The 20,676-nt window shown below is 38.1% G+C and overlaps 1 protein-coding gene across 5 annotated transcripts in view; it reads right to left on the bottom strand.

Annotated features, from left to right (window-relative positions):
• Positions 1-20,676, bottom strand: part of sipa1l2 (signal-induced proliferation-associated 1 like 2) — a 79,515-nt gene that overhangs the window by 29,203 nt on the left and 29,636 nt on the right. For 3 of the 5 annotated variants that reach the window (XM_036585888.1, XM_036585892.1, XM_036585893.1), the window contains exons 5-11: positions 19,112-19,286; positions 18,832-18,935; positions 17,692-17,849; positions 16,560-17,145; positions 7,588-7,862; positions 2,968-3,159; positions 397-534 (exon numbers count right to left, since the gene is read on the bottom strand). In XM_036585888.1, the coding sequence (XP_036441781.1) occupies positions 397-534; positions 2,968-3,159; positions 7,588-7,862; positions 16,560-17,145; positions 17,692-17,849; positions 18,832-18,935; positions 19,112-19,286 (1,628 nt within the window). The remainder of the gene's footprint in view (positions 1-396; positions 535-2,967; positions 3,160-7,587; positions 7,863-16,559; positions 17,146-17,691; positions 17,850-18,831; positions 18,936-19,111; positions 19,287-20,676) is intronic. The other 2 variants (XM_036585889.1, XM_036585894.1) reach the window with 1 other exon arrangement.

Raw genomic sequence — 20,676 nt, 5'->3', positions numbered from 1 at the left:
TCGTATTTTGGTACATCTCATTCCAATTGGACTCCACATCAAGTTCTTCTAGAGAGAATTTCTTCTTTCTCCTTTTTCCTGTGTCTTTAATCAGTCAAAACATGCTCTGGGTGAATCTTTCTTCAGCACCTACATAATTTATATTACCCAGCTTGCAGTTCACATCACTTAAACACCAATATATACAGGAAAGGGAAAAGGGCCTGCTGCTGGGGTTCTGTCTTTGTCAGTATCTGAACAGCTGACTGAATACTAGTGCCATTCTGTGAATACTAGTGAAAGGCACCTTACTTCTTCCCATGCATTCTTTTGTCCTGATCTATTCTATTCTACAATAATAATAGGTCATAAGGCTCTGGAGACCAAAACACTTCAATGCTGTGGTGATGGTCTTACCCATCGTACCCAACTTTCTGGCTCCAAGTACCACAGGGTCCTGGGTCACTAGAAGTGGACTGGTTACTGGGAGAGCTACAATAGGGCAGACTAGGGTTTCCTGATGAGCTCTGGACCAGCTCAAAGTCATGCAGGATCCTACACAGGACACACAAAGAAGAGAACCTAGTTATGTAAAGCTAGTTGTTAAACAGTGGAAGGAATACTATAGGGAGAAATGTCAGGCACTTTCATGTAAACTCTGTATGTCAGTTTATACATTTTAATACTGGATATTAATTTTATTATAGCTTAATTCTTGATGCTATGCATCACTCAATTATTTTAGAATTTTTAGAATGTTCACTGTTCTGGTCACATTTTAATTTTTATTGCAGCTTTTGTATATTTTATATATGCATTGTATATGTATCTTTTTTTTCCACAGGATAGTGTCCTACAAATTATTTGAAACCTGCACAGTAGTTGCACAGTACTAGCAGATTAGAATAACCAACTACGTATGTATGATTTTTGAAAATAGTAATTCCAAACATTTGAATAGTAAAGTGTGCCCCTCAAACAGACATATTCAATAGCTCCTTTCCACCTCCCTGCTTCTCTGAGCTGCATACGTCATCCCAGCCTGTTTGCTATGGGTTTTCCCAAACTACTTTCCAAGTCAGCAGCTGAATCAGTAAAGTGTCTGTATGTTTGAATGAATAATCAAAAATAAAAAAAAAGCTTGTTTTCCTTTAGTGCTAAGGTGTTGTGGCATTCCCAGCATAGAACACCAGTAATGAGAATAACATGGTGCATTTTGTTATAAACATTAAGACTTCCATAACCAACTCTGTATGTTCCTGAAACTACACCAGCTGTTTATGAAATGTGTAAGTAAAAAAAGCTTAGTTCTGGAGGGTGAGTCATGTAATTCATAACATTTGAACTCTGAAGGGGATAAAAACTGCATTTGTGGTTATTATAATGAGTAATATCATACGCAGTGTATACAAAAACTATATACACTCATCGTCAAAAAAAATAGTTGCACCCAGAAGGAATCAACCGACAGAAATGAAACTCGGTGGGTAGGTTTGACATCGTGAGACATCCAAATGATTCAAGTTTTACGCTTAGCCGTGCATGTGACGTAAGCAAGGACTACATGCACGCAGACTGTTATGACAACTGCCCTTAACACCACGTCAATGTCGCCAAAGACTGCAATGGTGTTGTGTCAGACTGTCACAACGGCAGTGAGTCACCTTCAGTGACGAGTCCCGCTTTTGTCTTGGTGGAGATGACCAATGAATCCATGTGTGGAAGCACCGTGGTCAGTGCCAAGATGAATGGTTTGTTGTCGCGCGTCACATGTCCTGAAGGCCTGGTGTCGTGGTGTGGGGTGCAATTTCAAATGATGCCAGATCAGCTTTGGTCTTCATTACAGGCACTTTGACAGCCCAACGTTATGTTAATGAGGTCCTGCAACCAGTGGCCCTTTTCTGAACGCACACTCCGGTGCACTATTCCAACAGGACAACATTCGTCCGCAGACTGGTGTCATCTCAGGAGCTTGCCTTGAAGACACGGATACTATGCTAGCCACACCGCAAGACCTATCCCCAACTGAAATTGCATGGGATGCTATCGGACGAGCCATCAACACTCCACACCTACTACAAAATCTGCAGGAACTGCATGAGAATATTCAAGCTGCATGGGATGGACTATCGCAGGACACCTTTGGGAACCTCTACATCTCCATGCCAAGACTCTGGCACGTTATGTTAGCAAACATGGTGGCCCAACACCATACTGAGAGACACTATCTTCCTTCCGAATAGCATTGCAATCCGACACTTCCTTCTGGGTGTGACTATTTTTTTGACGATGAGCATATATAAAGACTTCAGTTTATCACCGCTATAAAAAAGACAGAAGATGATCAGAATTATTCTCATGCAAAGATGTTTGCAAAAATATTTGCTTTCCAGAACAAATTATTTGTTTTCCTTTTGTTGGTATCTTTATCTTTTCTGTGCACTGACTGTCCAGGAGAGAGGTTTACAGGAAAAAAAAAAATGCTCGACACTGAAAAAGTGCAATCCTTAACCTTGACCCTCACACACAAACACATAGACTGCTGCCAGTTAACAAAACTCCCCTGCAGTGTGTAGCTGTTTGGGGTGATAGAGTCAAGTATCAGCATACCGAGTTCTTCTACCACACTTTTAAATGTTTTCTGGCTCACTTTTCTCTCCCAGCCTCACTTATTTATCTGTATCAGTCTTTTGCTCCGCCATCTCTCCAACTGCCTAGTAAAAAGTAGAACATGGCAGAAGCTGATTTCAAGTGTTTTTGAGATTTGAATGGAAAACCTATTCATCTAAACTAACATTTTATCTCTGATAGCTTCATTCATTCAAAGTTCATTCAAATTTGAGTTGAGTTGTAAACCCAGTTAAATGTTTGATCACATATAGTTAGTTATTTTAGGTTGAACTAATGAACCATTTAATTTTGTTTTAAAAACATTGCTGTTTCTATTGTCATCACATGAGCGAGCTGTGAGAAAGAACATAAAAATACCTGGTACCATCGTGGTATTTCTTGTCAAAGGAGGTACTGCGGGGGATGGCCACACACTGGTACATTTGCTGTCCACAGGAGGGCCTGTCCACAGGAGGACCCTGGGGCACATGCATCATGCGATGCCAGCCAGCTCCAGCGCTGACTGTCTTGTACTCCACAACGGGGAAGCGACACAGCTCTGAGCAAGCCCTGGCAGAGAGAAAGAGTGCAGAACAGAGGAACTCAGTTCAGAGCACAGCATTACACACAGATTGCTGGGCTAAAAAAGTGCAGCCCTTCGTCTTCTCTCAATGTAATCGCTGTAACAAAGACAATAAGACATAGACAAACACTAAGCTAGTTTAATAAAATAGTTTTACAACAAAGTGGCCTCATATCTTAATGAACACTTTCAAGTTGTTGCTACTGGGACAAAAACTCCACACTGAATTATTTATTTATTTATTTATTAATTAATTAATTTTTCCCTTTCTTTCAGAAAATGTCTGTTGTCCTATTTAATGTGTTAAAATTTAATGAAAAATGGACCATTCATTCTATTCAAAGATGTTTTCTTTGTAAAGTTACCACTTTAGAGATTCAAGTTTTTATCTCATCAGCAATGAAGTACAACATGCATAATTACAAGTAAAATATTAATCTAACGAGCATGGTTGTGGTAACTGGACGCACTCGTTGAACAGTTTAGTTCATCAAAATTAACTCAATGTATCTAAATGTGAAAATATAAAAGCATCCAGGGCAATACTATAGACTAACTTGATGTGTTAGTTAGATCAATGGCAACACTCAGATGGATTTAATCAGGTTTGAAATGGCCAGGAGGTTATACATGTATTATGACACTGTATGTTCCTTTTGACAAAATCAGGGGCATCTTAACCCTGAAATCTTATTTTTTTTAGTCACCACAACTTCAGTTGGGACTGAATTCAGAGCAATAGCTATCACAGAAAAACAGGTCATAATTTCATAAACTGATTCTAAGTCCTCATAAGAGTGTTACAGTATTACAGAATCATCCTAACTAGACAAAATTTCCTAAATAGACAACTCAAGCGGTGTCCTAACCTCTGTATCAACCTTTCATTTCTTATGTTTGTCATTCCACTGAAAATACAATGACACTGCATTTGTCAGATGCGACAGCCAGCATAACTAGTTCTGGCATAATGGTGTTACATTTACTCATGTTGCTAAATGTTGGTTTCCCTTGTGACAGTTAAGTTTTTTTCCCTAAATCTGTACATCAAAAAAATCCCAGACACTGAAGACATGTTTCCTACCATTATTACCTGCCCCTGTCAATATAAGTGATTATTGGTTTAATAAAACACAGTGGCAATGGTGGTGAATAACAAGGAGACTGAGTTGAACATGTGTTTATTAGGAAGAATAATGCTCGTGCAGCTAATGCAGCAGTAAAAGCTTTGGGAACTGGAAATGGAAACTGGGTGGCTAACTTGAGATAAGATGCTGTATGTACTGCTATGTAATGTTTTGGTGTATATGTTATTATTTTCAGTATTGTGTGCTGCACCATGTATGTGATGTCATTTTACCTATAACATTCTGTTCTGCTTATTTTTGTCTATTACTACATGGTCATGTCTGTCACACCTGTCACTTGTCATGTATAGCTTGGGCCTAATCTTGGCATCAATCCAGCCTATGTTTTTGTGACCATCCACTGTTGGCTATTTTATCAAACATAATTTGTGAGTCTTCATACATATCTGATTTTTCTGAGGTCATGACACTAAATATCTAAGCTTGTTTCTTAACAGATACTGTGTGCCTCTCTAAAGGAAAAGTGAAACTTCACTACTAATTAAGAAACAATGATATCAAACACCAAATTCAATTACACAGCAGCCTTTACATAAAGCACAAAGTACATAATCATCCAGGAAACAAATTAAAAACGAAAAGGTTTTGTCCAAGCATAACTAATGGTTTAATGTTTTTTAACTGTATTTTTTAGGGGGAGAGATGCAATGACAACATACGTTTCCACACACATAACCCATAGCTCTCCTCCTTTTTATTCTTTAAACCCCCCCCCACCTTTTAAACATTCTTAAAACAAAAACAACTAAGTATACATTTTTAAAACTTGAAAAGATGCCTGTAGACAAAAAAATAAACTAATGAAAAAACACTAAAAAATAACTTATTAAGGAAAAAGGGCAGTACTCACACTGTATCTCAACGAACAATGGCTTCATAGACTACATAGAGTTGACCCATTTTAACCATAATTTTATAAATTTTAACATTGAAAGTGACATGATTTCCCATTCTTGCTTGATACAGGATTTCAGCTGCTCATCACTTGGGGGTCTCCTTTGTCATATTTTTAATTTCATAATGCGCCAAATGTTATCAATGGGTGACAGATCTGGACTGCAGGCACGCCAGTTTAGCGCCCGAACTCTTAACACGGAGGAATGCTGTTGTTGTACGTGCAGGATGGGGTTGACATTGTCATACTAAAATAAGCAAGGCCTTCCCTGAAAAAGATTTATAAATGGTGCCTTCACAAACATGCACGTCACCCATGCCATATGCTTTAATGCACCCCTATACCATCATAAGTACTGGCTTTTGAACTGTGCACTGATAACAAGCTGAGTGGTCTTTAGCCTGGAGGACACAGTGTCCATGATTTCCAAAAAGAATTTCAAATGTTGATTTGTCGAACAACAGGACACTTTTTCACTTCGCCGGGCACAGGCCCAGAGAAGGTGGCAGCATTTCTGGATCTGGTTTATGTACAGTTTCTTCTTTGCGTTTTACAGTTTTAACTTGCATTTGTGGATGCAATACATACAGTGATTTCCACTAGAGAATCATGTCCATTTTTAATGCAGTGCCGCCTGAGGGGCCAAAAATCCACTGTGTGTGTGTGTGGGTGTGTGTGTGTGGGTGTGTGTGTGTGGGTGTGAGGTGGGGGGTGTGAGGTGGTACAGGAGACAGCTACTTCCTTGTTACAGCTTTTTTTACTTGCAATTAATAAAATGTCCCATAAATATTTGGCCAATCTTATTACATCAATATTTATCACCCCTACTAAAAGTGTGTCAAATTCACATGGAAATTCTACACTAAATATAGTTTTCAGTGGCCAGCCTCCTGCTCCCCAAACATACTTTAACATCTTTTTTGATTTTCTGTAAGTTTCTGCTTTGGAGTAATTAAAAAAATAAATAAATAAAAAAAAACTAACACACTTCCACCCAAATTCTCACAACATTTTTTAATCTATTTCTTTGGTGTATAGTATATTTCATTCCTAATTTTAATCTTTAAATGTTTTAATTTTACATTCATTTGTTTTGTTTTCTTTTTAAGAGTGCAGTTACTAATAATTTTGCTTCTAATAACTAACTTCAAAGCATCCCATAAGATCTCAGGTTAAATCTTCACCATTATCATTTTCTTCCAGAAATATTTTTATTTCTTGCTTCATTTTCTCTTTAAATTGGGGACTGTTGAAAATACTTGAGTTTATTCTCCAGGTTCTATTTCTAGGGCTATTACTAAGCAGTACAGACAATGAAGAAAGTAACCAATTATTGAATACACATAATGGGGGAATGAATAATGAGAATAGTCATGCCCAGTTGGGTAATAGTCTCTCCAAAGATCCACAATTTCCATTTCTTCCATTAATATTTTTATTTGCTAATGCAGTGGTGTTATCCTTTGAGATGAAATGTTTGTCAAATCTAGTTTTGGACTGAGATGAATATGCAGCCATTAGTTCAAACACTTTCTGATAAAACTTAAGATTGCTACCAGGAGGAGCATATACATTCAATATTGTTAATTTAACACCCTCTATTCTTCCAGAAAGTAAAATAGACCTCCCTTCCTTGTCTTTGATTTCTGTAAATTGTTTGAAGGGGACACCTTCTTGGACCAGATTTATATGAGGAAATTAAAGATTTTTTAAAATCCCATTTGTTTGAATTTCTCATGTTAAGAGGCGCTCAGATAGGTTTTCAGCAAAAAAAAAACCAAACAAACAAAAAAAAAAACAAAAAACAAAAACAGATGCTCCTTTCTTTATTTTGGTCAAAATGTTGCTTCTCTTAATAGGATTTAGCACTCCTTTTACAATAAAATATTAACTGATATAACTTTCAATTCTGTGTTAGCCATTGAGTCTCCTCTATAATAGACATGTAGCTTGCCAAATTAAACCATTAGGCATCTTCCTGTTGGTTTTCATGAAGTAAATAAAAATATATTACATAAAGTAATATAACCTAACAAAAACATAGTTGAAAACATTGTTAACCACACAAACTCTTTCCAAACACTGACTTTCAACAAATAACATTCCTGAGGGCTTGGAGTAAGACAACCCCAGTAAGGGAAAACTAATTAGTTAAATGTTTAATGTTACAATCCCAACAAAGGCACATGTTGTAAATGTTCTGAGTTTAAAACTGCCTCTATTCCAGTCCTGTTTACTTTTCATGATCAACCCCCCAAAAACTAACACAAATATCATTCTTAGTTTATCTAGGTTAAGTGAATTACTCTTTAGTCCTCTCCATAGGTCCTTAGACTAAAGATTAGCTCTAAGTGAAAGGATGCATGCAGTACCTTCTAGGCGTCCCATCCTCATGTGGCTGAACAACCACCACCGAGACATTGGTGGAAGTCCGCAGCAGCTCAATCATCTGCTCATGAGACAGCGTTGCAACAGTGACTTTGCAAATCTCAACTAGGCGGCTACCTGGGCGTAGCCCTGCCTGCCAAGCAAATCCGAAAGGCTCCACATCGGCCACTACTCCCTCAAAGTTCACATGGAAGCCCAGCTGGCCCAAAGCGTTCCTGCGCAGAACCATCTCTACTGTCTCACAGCCTCTAGTGACTATCTGCAAAGGGGAGATTGGTACAGATTGTATCATTAAAAACATTCAATACAAAATAGTTTAATTATTAAACTTAAAAAGAGATTTTCCTGAAGTCTGATTCGTATGTAGGTGTGCTGGTTCAAAACAGGTGCATACTGTACTGTACTGTACATTTATGGTGTATTACTATTTAGATTTTTATGTGGTGAAGGGCAACCCCAAAAATCCTCTTAGCAGCAACTCACCCAAGCACTTTCCAGTCAAAGTGGCATTCAAGCTCAGCTACCAGACTGTCAGAGCAGGAAAAATGCTCTCTATAGAAAATCAAAACCAACTTCTTTTTTAACGTCCTCAAAAATACACACACATTTGAGGTTTCATATTCAGCAAATTAAATTCTTTTGGGATCTATAACAATCTAGTAATGCACAGTTGTTCACACACTTTCATAACCTTTCCAGGTGCCAGTATGTGAATAATGAAATCACTGTTCGGATATTTATTATGCTGCATCATGGAAAGACAGGAAGAAAATATGCAGTTCAATAACTCAGTGAAAGACTAAGTTTTAACAGGGCTGTAAAGTGTGACAGTTTTGCTTGTATTTAGGACTTTGCTACAACAAAACACAAGGGAAGTAAACAAGATTCTACTGAGGATGATTACATGAAAAGGGGATAAAATTGGATGCCGGATTAGCAATGTACCATCTGGACAAGTATGTGAACACAATATGTGCGCTGAACTGGTTGAATGGCTGACTTTACATGAATTGAGTAAATAAATCTTTCACTCAGAAAGCCTGGTAATGCTTCATAGAGATGTAGGCTAACACTAGTCAACTGCATTAAACTCCAGCACATGTAACAATGCGAACTTACTTTACCCCACCTGAAAACACTGCTGTAGAGACGTTTTGGCATGGTAGTGACAGGTTACTGAAAAACTTGTGAAAACTCATTACAAAGAAAAACAGGGCAGCAAAGACACTCCTGACTAAACAGAATTTTAAATACTTATAGGCTTGTAACTTTGCTATTCACCTGGACAAAGGAGACTGAGGAGTTTGATGCCTGTTCTGGCCAAACATTACTACTATACAAAGAAGTATTTGGAGAATATTTCAATAGCATGGTTTGAGGAACAGTCTCTCTGAAATGTACTGGATTTGTCACCACAACGTACCAAGTAGAATAAAGGCTATACCGAGTATTCTGATCTCCTCTCAAGCAATGTTTGCATAATGCCATACTACATCATCTATATCCAAATAACGAAGAAAGGCATTACCCTTATTTAAAAGCAGCCTACCTAATCACTAAAAAAGCGAGGTCATCACAACCATTGCTAATGCTAGCAAACTCTAAATGAACTGCACAGGGCATTCACAATTTACAGGGCGTAGTTTGTGTTGATAGGTGGCGGATCTGAAAAGTAAAGAAAAAATACTTCCAGCAGTGTTGTAGTTCACCTACTTAACCATTAGAGGTCAAGTATTTTAGATTTTGTGCACCTTTAAACCATTTGTCTTATTTTCATCCTCCAAAATGACAAAGCCATTTAGTAAGATGTCATCAGCATATTTATATTAAAACAACACCCACAGAATGTCCCACTCCCAGTTGTTTCATCGTAAAGACCACGTTACAGGGTATGGATCAGATTAAAAGCCAATTTATAGTCAACAAAAAGCATCCAAACGAAAGCCCCTGCCTTCCAAGAGTGTGTAGACCTGATCAGAAGCCAGGGGTACTGCTTCCTCAACAGAGCAGTTCTCTCTATGTGCAAATGCCAAAGATTTGATATCTTTAGAAAGAAATGACATTTTTGCTTTTACATCACTATTGAAGTATACTAAAAATGGTTTGTCAATTATAACATTGCTTCATAAAATATTTATGTAAAAATGTTTTATTCAATTCAAATAATTACTTTAAATGAAACAATGGAACACACATACTTTTAGATATTTAACATCAAATCAAACTTCAAGTCAAATCAATTACAGTGTAAAAGTGACTGGTCTCCAGGTGTTTGAACAAGTCACTGTAGTCTTTTTCAGCAGCAGTGCTTTAATGCTCCCAGTCATCACAAACAATCTGGTTCTTTAAAGATGTATCACTTAAGCAGTTGTGTTTACATTGGTGTATACATAACTGGAGCAGTATGCTACACACACATTTTATAGGGATGAAACTGAAAGAGAATACATTATTTGAAACGAACAGAAAGTGTGTTCCGACACTTCCTACACACTCACATGTCCAAAAGCCAAAAGTATGTGAATACCTCTTCTGGTTAGTGGATCTGGCCATTTTCACGACACTCATTGCTGTGGATAAAATCACCACAGCAAAAGAACTGGTTGTACTGAAGAGCTTTGTGACTTTCATTGTAACTTTCAAAATAGCACTTTCAAAGGATACCACCTTTGCAACAAGTCAGCTTGTCAAATTTCTACCCTTCTAGAGCTGCACTTATTGTGAAGTTTAAACATCCAGAAGCAACAAGAGTTCAGCCATGAAGTGATCTGTCCTCAGTTGAAGCAAGACAGGCTTCCAATCTGTTTCTTGAGACTAAAGGGCTACGGAAAGAATGACTGCTTGTTAGAGCTGGGTGATATGGCCAAAAATGTTAGCACGATAAACAAAATTCATATTGTTCGATAACGATACATATCGCAATAAATGATAAATCATTATCTCTTTAAAGTTTGAAGGCTGATTTTTGTTCCTGAGTGGTTTATTGCTGTTTTAAACTATCCTTTATGGTCAGAACATGACAAACACTCACCAAACAGTGGAACATTTCACAAATCTGTTATGGGAGAGTGGGAGAAAGTATCTGGTAAGCTGTTTTTATCAGCTGGAAAAGCATGGCCGCAGTTTTTGTAGAAAGAAAAGACTATTTTTAGCTGTCTGGTGACGAATGCTAGGCTATTCCATTACAAATGCTAAACAAGTGGCCAACAACAGTGCTAAACTGTTTAGTTTCTCAACAACATCAGCTTAGTACGAACAGCAAACATTAGCTGGCTCGGTACTTCAGTGATGGATCACACCGCCTCACTGCCATCATTCCCACTCCATCCATGTGAGGGCATATCACAGTATTCAGACACCAGCTAGTAGACCACTGGATTTCTCTACAGTAGTTTGAGGGATGAAACGCAATATATTTAACACCAGACAAACGGAGTCTGTTTAAACTGAAAGCAGTGTCTTGTTTGATCTACAGTATCATCAATTTGCCGTGTTGTGCAAGTGACGGAGCGCTGCTTCAAGCTAGCCAGCTGCTAAAAAAAGCTAGTCTGGAAAGATAGTGTTCTCCTGCTTTCCAATGCCTCACAGCTTCCTTAGTTTACTTTCGTTTAAATCAGGGCTGTAACTTGCCTGAACCCACTTTCTTTCTTTCTTTCACTTTCGCTGCTTGGGAATGCACTAATAACGCACTTAGAAATGACTTTTTGAGCACTGTAACAGCACTTTAGTTGAGAGGAGCACACGTAATTTAACGCTGCTAACGCTTGTTAGGATGTACGGAAAGAGGTGAGTTCACTTTAAGACAATACAGTTACGGCACTGATCTCGTCACTCACACTTGGTCACAGGAGAACAGATCGCCGGTCGCTCCACTCAAACAGGGAATGTATAACTCCACGTTTCAGCCGTTGCTAAAGACTCATTTCACTCGTTGCCCCCTCCCTCTCTAATCATGTCGAAAAACTCGGAAGTGCACCTTCTCCTGGCGACAGCAGAGTAGTGTTGCGTTCCTTGCAGCAGAAAATGCTCCCAGGGCTTTTGCTAGAACATGGAAGTGTGAGAATGGTGTATTATATCGAAAATTTATTGAACCTTTCTTATCGCTTTATCAAGGAAAAGTTATATCGTGATAATTATGGTTATCGTTTTATTTTCTTGTCTACAGCAAGTTTCACAAGCTCAGGTTTGGCAAGAGATAGACAGAAATAAATGTGAGAAGTGCTTGATTTCACCGATCTGCAGAGAGGCCTGACCTCAACCACATCAAACACTCTTGGGTTGAACCGGAACGCAACTTTGAGCAAGGCCCAAGTGTCAGTGGAGGTTGTTACAGTACAAACCCAATTCTAAAAAAAAGGTTGGGACAGCATGTGAAATTCTATTAAACACAGTAAGCAGTGATTACTAAATTATGTTTGACCTGAATTAAATTAAAAACTACACAAAAACACAATATCTTAACTTTACATTTTACCTTATAAACTTTTGGAAATACACGCTCATTCCAAATTTGATGCATGTTTACCATTATGTTACATTACCTTAACTTTTAACAACACTTGATAACTGTTTGGGGACTGAGGCATGAACTTATTCAGTTTCAAATGTGTCATTTTTTACCATTCTTCTTGTATACAAGTCTTTAGCTGTGCAACTGTATGGGCCTTCATTGTTGTATTTTGCATACAGTTTCAGTGGGAAACTGGGCTGGGAGTTCTGGACTGCCAGCAGGCCAGTCTAGCATCTGAACTCTCTTATTACACAGCCATGCTGCTGTAACATGCAGAATGGAGCTTGGCACTGTCCTGTTGAAATAAGCATGAATGCCTTTGAAAAAGACATCTTCTTGATGGTAGCATATGTTGCTCCAAAATGTGTCTAGCGCTAATGAAGCTTTTCTCAGATGTTCAGGTTACCCACTAATGCCCTCCCATACCATTAAAGACACTGGCTTTTAAACTTTTTGCTGGTAACAATCTGGATGGTCCTTTTCTTCTTTGGCCTGGAGAACACAACGTCCAACATAATCTGAAAGGTCCAAATCATTTCCAGTGTGTATCAATCAATTTCAGATGAGCTCAAGCCCATAGAAGTCAGTGGTGTTTATGTCAACAATATCCAGATGATATCCACTGTGTCTTGGCTTTCATTTGAGCATGCAATGCCATATGGTGTTTGTTGGCAATGCTTTGTCACAGAGTCCATGTGGTGATATCCATCATAGAAGCATGCCAGTTTTTAATTTTGTACCATCTGAGGAGTCATGTGCATTCGGTTGTGGTTTTCAGCTATGCCCTTTAACGCACTGAGATTAGTTCGGATTCCATGAATCTTTTGATGTTATTATATAGTGTAGGGGGTGAAATACCTAAAATCTTTGCAATCGCTTCCTGAAGAACGTTGTTGTTAATCTGTTGTGAAGCAGCGAGCCTTGACCTATTCTTACTCATAAAGGACTAGGCCTTTCCTGAATGTTCCTTGTTTTACCAATGCATGATTGCTTCACCTTTTTAAGATGTTTTTAAAAACTTCACAATGTTTCTAGTCTTAAATTGCCCCAGAAGTTTACAAAGAAACAATGAAGATGAGAAGGAAAAACATTACATTTCTTGTCTTTCTACTGGTTTCGCTCACATACAGGTCAAAGCAGGTTTATAAAATCATTGCTTCTTTTTTATCTGCATTGCATATACTGTCTCAACTTTTTTGGAATTGAGGTTTGTACCAAAGAGGGACCAACTCCAGCATATTGATATGTTGAACTCCAACATATTATTTATTATTTACTTAGATAGCCCATATTAACTTACCAGAGGTTGTTTTAACAACAAACAGACCTGGTTATCTATCTAGTGCATCTTTAAATGTAATGAGGTATGAGTTGGTAAAATGTGAAATGAATAAAAAGGCTGTGGATGCTAGCATAGTTATCTACCTTCTTCTATCATTAACAGTCAGGTCTCAAGATGCTGCATAGTGTGTGTAAAATGACTGACTGAATGAAAATGAGATGCTTTTGACCATAAGACTTTTGGGGATTAGTTTGAATAAAATGCTAACTTTTTCCCTGTGAAGTATCAGTCTGCTTTTGACAGGCAGATAAAGAAGACAATCAGAATTCAAATCGGAAAGCAGAGATGTATACAACAAAGTTGGGCAAAAACAATATAAGCAACCTATACAATCAAAGCCTAAACCATTAAGCACCCTAAGTTAATACAATGACATAAAGGTACTAATACTAGATTAACTGGCATGCAGAGAAAACTAGACATGAGATTCAGCTGGAAGAACATACTGTAATTACCTAAGCCTTGGAAATAGTTTAATAATAATTTTATGCCGTTTGAGCAGTACATAGAATAGAATATTAACGCTTGCGTAACAACTGACTTAGATTTAGTTTTAAGCGGAGGACAGAATAACACAGCTAAAACTGACTCTCATAAAAAAAAAAGAAGTAAGAAGTAACCTTACAGCCTTGAAGTTCAGAAAGAGCAATGGCCTGTGCACATGGGTTGGAGAAGGGTCCGTGGGTCAATATGGCGAGGCAGCTGAAGAGGTGAACTTCAGGAATGTTGCATCTGACTGGGTGAGGCAGACTAGCAGCTGGCTCGTGTCGGCCTCTGCAAGAGGCAAGAAAGTCGGCAAGAAAGGCAGGCTCTTGGCTGGCAAGATCAGGGTGCAGGTTCACAATTGCCAGCTTTGGTGATGGCTTGTCGGCGCTGCTTACTTCTGTCCATAAATCTTAAGCAATGCTCGCAGATTTTGCAATGGCCTATCATTGCCAATCGAACTTTCAAAATGAACTGACAAAACTTAAGAACAGATGCAGCTAGGGTAGGCTATTTAACATGCGAATGCAGTAAACATTCTTCTCCAAGATTACTGAGTGAATGAAAACAAAACAAACTGAACAAAGACACAAAGTAGAAATCAAGCTAAAAAACTTGAATCAAGCCAAAACGAAAAGGAGAGAGGGAGCCTTCTGTTATGTCTTGGTTACATAGTTGTTCTCTGTGTCCCTGTTTGACTGTGTGTGTGTTCTTTTATCTCCCAGCTATGAGACCGGAACTCTGATGGGCGGAGCTAAGGCAGGGTAAAGAGTTTTCATGCTCAATTTCTAGTGAATATGCAGTTTTTGTCTGCATGTCTGCTCAAGTTTCGTCACAAGATAACTGCTCAGCGTGGTTACCACTATACCATTATTACTGTTTCAAAAGTTACAAGAGTTACAGTTACAACTATTACAAGAAGACCACGAGCTTACAGATTAATAAATCTAAAAGTATTCTAATTTCACACTACAATTTACATAAAGCTACTTGGAAGAAAGATAATTACTCAGGACAGGAAATGATATTTCCAAAAAAAGAACATCATTCCAAAGTTAGTATTAATTAACACTAACATTTCTAAAACAATGCTTAAGTGAAAAGTTACACATGATAGCATAACATAAATGTTGAGCACATTATCTAGTTATCACAAATATCTCTGTAGATATGATGGCAGAAACTCTATTTTGCTTGAAAGGTGTACAGTCACACAAGCTACAAACTTCACTTACAGTTTGGCTTCTAAAGATAATCACAAAGATTAAAAAGAAATGATATGGAGTTAAATCCATATATGATTCAAAAGAACATGTGGATTTAACCGATCGTGTGATATTTCTAGGAAAACAAAAAAATAGTTACAAATGATCAAAGCTTAACTCCATAATAATCTCCATTAATGAAACAATTCAATAATTATGAAATAACTATTGACTGTAGCGAATCATATTAATTCACCTCTAACAATGCAGCATGGGAAACCATGTGTTGAGTTACGCATTGATGCACAGCTTAAGAATGGAGAGTCATTCGATTTGTTCTTGTAAAGGGTCAGGGTCTTGGTCAGGACTGATGGCATTCACAAGAATGGGAATTGGAATGAGTCATTAACTAATGAGTGGAAAAAGAGAGTGGTAGAATAAACTGGTGTTAGCTGTTAGCCATTAGCCTAGCAGGGAGACTAGTTAGCTTTCTGTGTTCCCAGCAATGACACTCTTCACTTAGTCTTTACTAAATTCCAGCAGCGTCTGACAGTCGTACATTAAAGCTTGAGTGTAAGAGATGCATTTATGAGACAAATGACTTTCGGATGCAAAACAACATTCAGCACCATCGTTTCCAGGCCCAGAGAAGCCGCTGTGGGCTTTACATACACTTGCCTTTATCTTATTAGGGTTACAAAGCTATATCGGCAACAGTCTATATATTGTTAATTTCTGTATTTACTATTTTGCCCATTAAAAATATTTCAGATTTAGTTCAGTTGTTAAATATGTCTCTTCTGAAAAGTGAAGAGACATCCAGAAAAATGTGCCATTGTTAATCTACAAAATAGGTTTACTTGAGCATCCAAAATGATTTTATTTGAAAAAATATACAAAAGTACACTAGACTATGACATATGCTAAAACCAAGAGTATTCTTAGTTATACAGTGACACAAATATTTGCACATTCCACCCACTACAGTAAAGTGTGTTTGCATTTTGAGTTTTCATTTTTGTTCCTAGCAAAACACTGTTCATTTACATTTTTTTTCTTTTCTTTTTTTATTTTTTATTTGGTACAAGGATCTACACAAGCCTACCAATGTACCAAAAAGAGTCCTTGGACTAGACTGGCAACTTCCTCTTCTCTCCATTATGAAAAACATGGCGGCACAACCCATGAGTGCAATTGCATATCTCCACTAGAGACGGCTCAAAAATCCCTACTTAGAAAGGGCAGCTTTAACAAATTCAACAAAAATTGGAGCTTATCTACAAGAGAACAACTGATTTAGCTACGGAGAGAGGTTGGAATTTAATAGACAGCCATAAATGCACTTTCTTCTGAAAGAAGAGAAATTCTCTGTGTATGTATGTCTAATGTAAAGGCAACTCCTGACTGTCCACTTACCTCAAGTCGTTGTGTGACTTCACGGACCTCCTCAGCACAGCCATCCTGAACAGAAAACACTACACAGTCTCCATGCTCATAGAACAGCTTCACTCTGCCCGCTGCTGGGAATGAGCTCCAACCAATCACATCCTTACAATAGCAGTTAAACACTACCTCCTTGGAAGATTCTTCAATAAGCACCACGAACTCTCTGGATATGGCCAGGAGGCAACCAACATCCGTGGACAGACAGCAGTCCTGGGGGACCACTTCCCAGGTGATGGCGCCTGTGCTGTGAAGTTGTGCATTGACTCGTGGCCTGCTGCGTTCCTTCCTCTTTGCACCTAATGTGATGAAGCTGAACTTAGCTGCTGATGAGTCCACTGGTGTGGCACTGGCAAAGTTTTCTGCCAGGTCCATTAGGTACTCTTGGCGGGTGCGTGTGGCCATGGCACGGAACTTTTCAGACTTGTGTGCAGCATTCTCACCGTTGATCATCTTGGCCAGCAGGAAGTCCCGGAATACTGCTGATTTGGGGAACATGACTCCTTTGGGGATTGAAGGACCAAATGCTGGTACATCCTTTGACCTTGCAACTGCAACACTATTGAAGATTGTGACAAATAAATACTGAAATCCTCAATCAAATTCACTTCATTCTTGTACTGAATTCAGAGAGATAGTCCAATTAGCATTCTTCATTGTTAATGTACTGTGCAAAAACACTCATATCTCTCTCCTATACTAAAAGTGCCCAACTTTAAGAGGCACACTACTGAGTAAATAAGGCTCGAAATTAAATTCCCTTCAATATTATCCACTAATCTTCACTGACAATTTATATCTAATGGTCACCGAGGCAGTATCCAAATGTATTTTTTTTTCCCTTAAGAGAAAGTCTTTATTCACAAAATTAGATTTGAGTGTGCTCAGTTTATCTTTGAGAGAGACAGAATATTTTCCTCAGGAGATACCTCTCTAAAGCACAAAATATATATCTAGTGTGAAATAGGTGTATTTATTTGTGTAAGTGGAGTAACAAATAATTTTGGTTAGTCTATATCTAGTCCCCTAAAATCAGCTGTGCTGGTTGTCAAGAGGTAGTGTAAGACGTGAGGAAGGGTGTGTGTGTACTACGTTCCTTTCTCACCTGTAGCAAACTTGTTCTGTGCAAGGATTGTGTACTTTAATGACGATAAAGACATGCTGGAAGTGGGAGCGGATGTTTTTGGGACTGAATGGTAGTGCTCCTGGTTCCTGGAAAATTAATGTAACAATGTCGTTCCCAATGTGTCTCTTCCTCAGCAGCTAGACAACAAGTGATGTGAAAGGGGAGAATCGAGTCAGAACAAGTACATACTGCACAACACAATACAAGCTTCAAGCATTAACCTGACTTTTGCAGAAAGTAAAGGGAATGAATTAGGTCATAGAGCTCTATAACCTCTATGTCCTCTATAACCTCTACTATAAGAGAGCAATTATAATTGCTCTCTTATATTTTTTTCAAATAAAAAAATATGTAAAATTGATAGAGTATGACTATATACCATCAATTATTTTTTTTCTATAAACATGTGCATTTTACATGCAATACATAAATTCTCCAGATTGCAGCTGGAGCACATAAGGTTCTGCTTAACCATATCCAGCCACTCCTGGAGAGCCTTAGTTCAAGAGCTTTGGCCGTATGAACAAAAGAAGTAAACACAAGGGATGCCCAACATATCTGTGCATGCAGTATCTTCTTCTCTATCAAAGTCGAAACACACCTCTTCACACAACACTATAAGCCATATAAATCGGTAAAACAGTGAACTTTACAATGGAGCAGAACCTCAGGGAAGGATACACAATGTATAGGTGATGCATTTTATTCTATTCTATTTGATTCTAAGAATGATCATAAATCTCTGTAGGGCAGCAAGACAGGTGACGAACTGGTTTGAACTGTGGCATAAAAGACAATTTTAAAAGTTTTGGAGTACTTAAAAACCAATGCAGCGTTATTTCATAAAAGCACCATACAGCAAAGAACTACACATGCAAAATGTAAGGATTATATTCATCAAACTTCTCTGAGTAAGAGTGCTGAGTATTCAACAACAATCTATTACAGAGGGTGATCATTTTGCAAAGAATTTACACTGAGGCATATGGCCCAGAACTGGACAGCCTCAATGCTTGCTTTGTACACAGCTAGTTTAGAGTGTATAACCTGTACCTAACGATATACTCCATGGTACAGTACAGTTCTAAAAAACATAGAACACTGTGATGTCAGTCTCACCTGCTGCCTGTTGTTGGGTGTATAAGGGAGCATTGTGGAGACATGAAACATTAGTTCATAGTCCTTATAGACAGTGTAGAGAGAATGAGTGCCTGTAGAATCCGCTGCAATCAGAAAAGGGTGTATATACTTACAACAAAAAAAATGAAAAAAACAAAAAAAACACAACAATGTGTGTGCGCACACATAATTTTGCCCAGTAGATACAGATACAGTATAACATAAATGAATATTTTAAATGTTTCTTTGTTGCTCTACTTGTCCTAAGAGTTGTACTTACTCTTATTGTCCAGCTGAGCCCTGTACTTATTGAAACCCTTTAAGCGAACTCTTTGGCCAAGCAGATCCAGGAACTCCTCCAAAGCTGGACTGCCACTTTCATTATTGTACATCTCCTCCTCTGTGCTCTGGCCGGCTTGGCAGTACAGGATCCCCACTTTGTGTTGATAACCCAACTGCCGAGAAAATATTTATTATTATTTACATGATTACAAGTCTATTCGTTCTTCGCTTAAACCCACAATTGCCACTAGCCTAGCTTAGCCTCCATCATCCAGTGGCTAGTAGAGTATACTGATTTATAATAATTTATTGTATTGTAATATAACTCAATTCATACTTTTAAATAAAACTGAAATATTAAGACAACACACATGCTGTTTCACAAAAATGTAAAAAGATCACTGTTTGCATAACCCAGATAAACTCCCACCATGACATTAACTCATCTGAAGCACTCCACAAGCTGCACATGCACACCAGGATGCATTTAATCTGCATTCAATCAATATGCATATGCTATGAGTCAGTCATGGTAAGTGTTATTAATCCGCACTGAGCCCTGACACACAGGAGGATAGTAATCCTATGCAGACTGCCCTCAAATGCAATATTTATGAGAGCCAGACATGCTGATTAGAAATGAAAAACAGTTTGCAGAGACAGACACAGTAGCTCCTCAAATAAACACAGCCAAAACGCTTTAATACCCTCTGTGTTTTTTGTTGTTATTATTATTATTATTATTATTATTATTTATATATTTTGGACTGTTGTACAGGTTCATGATGTGTTAAACAAACCAATGACAAAATGGTCTACGGCCCATGTGTCGAACAGGCCCGTGGTGCATTTCACCATGAGCTGCACTACAGATCCCAGCATGCACCGCAACATAATGTGTGCTCCCACCCCCTCCCCAACAACAATCTATGGGATAGCACCACAACCTAAATAAAATGATGGCAGGTGTCTAGTTGAAGCAAATGGACAGTTTTAAAAAAAACCTACTGTACGCTGGGGACATTTAAAGACATTTAACGGCTATCTGCAGCTAATGTAGTCTATTGTTTTATATGAAACAATTCGTTTTTATTTAAAATTGTTTTTGAAAAGTTTTCAGAGCTTTTTTTTGCCATTGTAGTTTTGGTATGTTTTGAATAAACAAAGGCCTGTTTGGGTCATGGCAAAATGTTAAGTAAAGCAACACTGCAACAAATCTGCTGTGTTTAAAAAGAGCCCTTTTACTGGTTGAGTTTGACAGCCCTGGTCTATGGACATAAGAACTTAGAGGTTTGGACCCATCTACCCCAAACACTACAGGTAATTTTACTGCCATTCTGTCAATTGCTCTGAAAAAGGCATCTGAAATCACTCCAGAGACAATCAAACTAGACAGGTTCTTTCAGAAAAAAGATTAAAAGATTAGAAAAAAGGTCATGGTAGAGAAATAAATGGGCATAGCTGAAAAACGAAAAGAGAAGTGATTTTCTATGATTTCTACAATAAGGTTGCTGGTCACACTTGGCAGCTTCTCTTACAGACAGGTCAAGTCACACTGCCAGA

Source organism: Colossoma macropomum, unplaced genomic scaffold (assembly GCF_904425465.1).
Source record: "Colossoma macropomum unplaced genomic scaffold, Colossoma_macropomum, whole genome shotgun sequence".
NCBI classification, from domain to species: domain Eukaryota; kingdom Metazoa; phylum Chordata; class Actinopteri; order Characiformes; family Serrasalmidae; genus Colossoma; species Colossoma macropomum.
The sequence above is the reverse complement of the archived record's forward strand: the minus strand, read 5'-3'. Positions and strand labels throughout refer to the sequence as shown.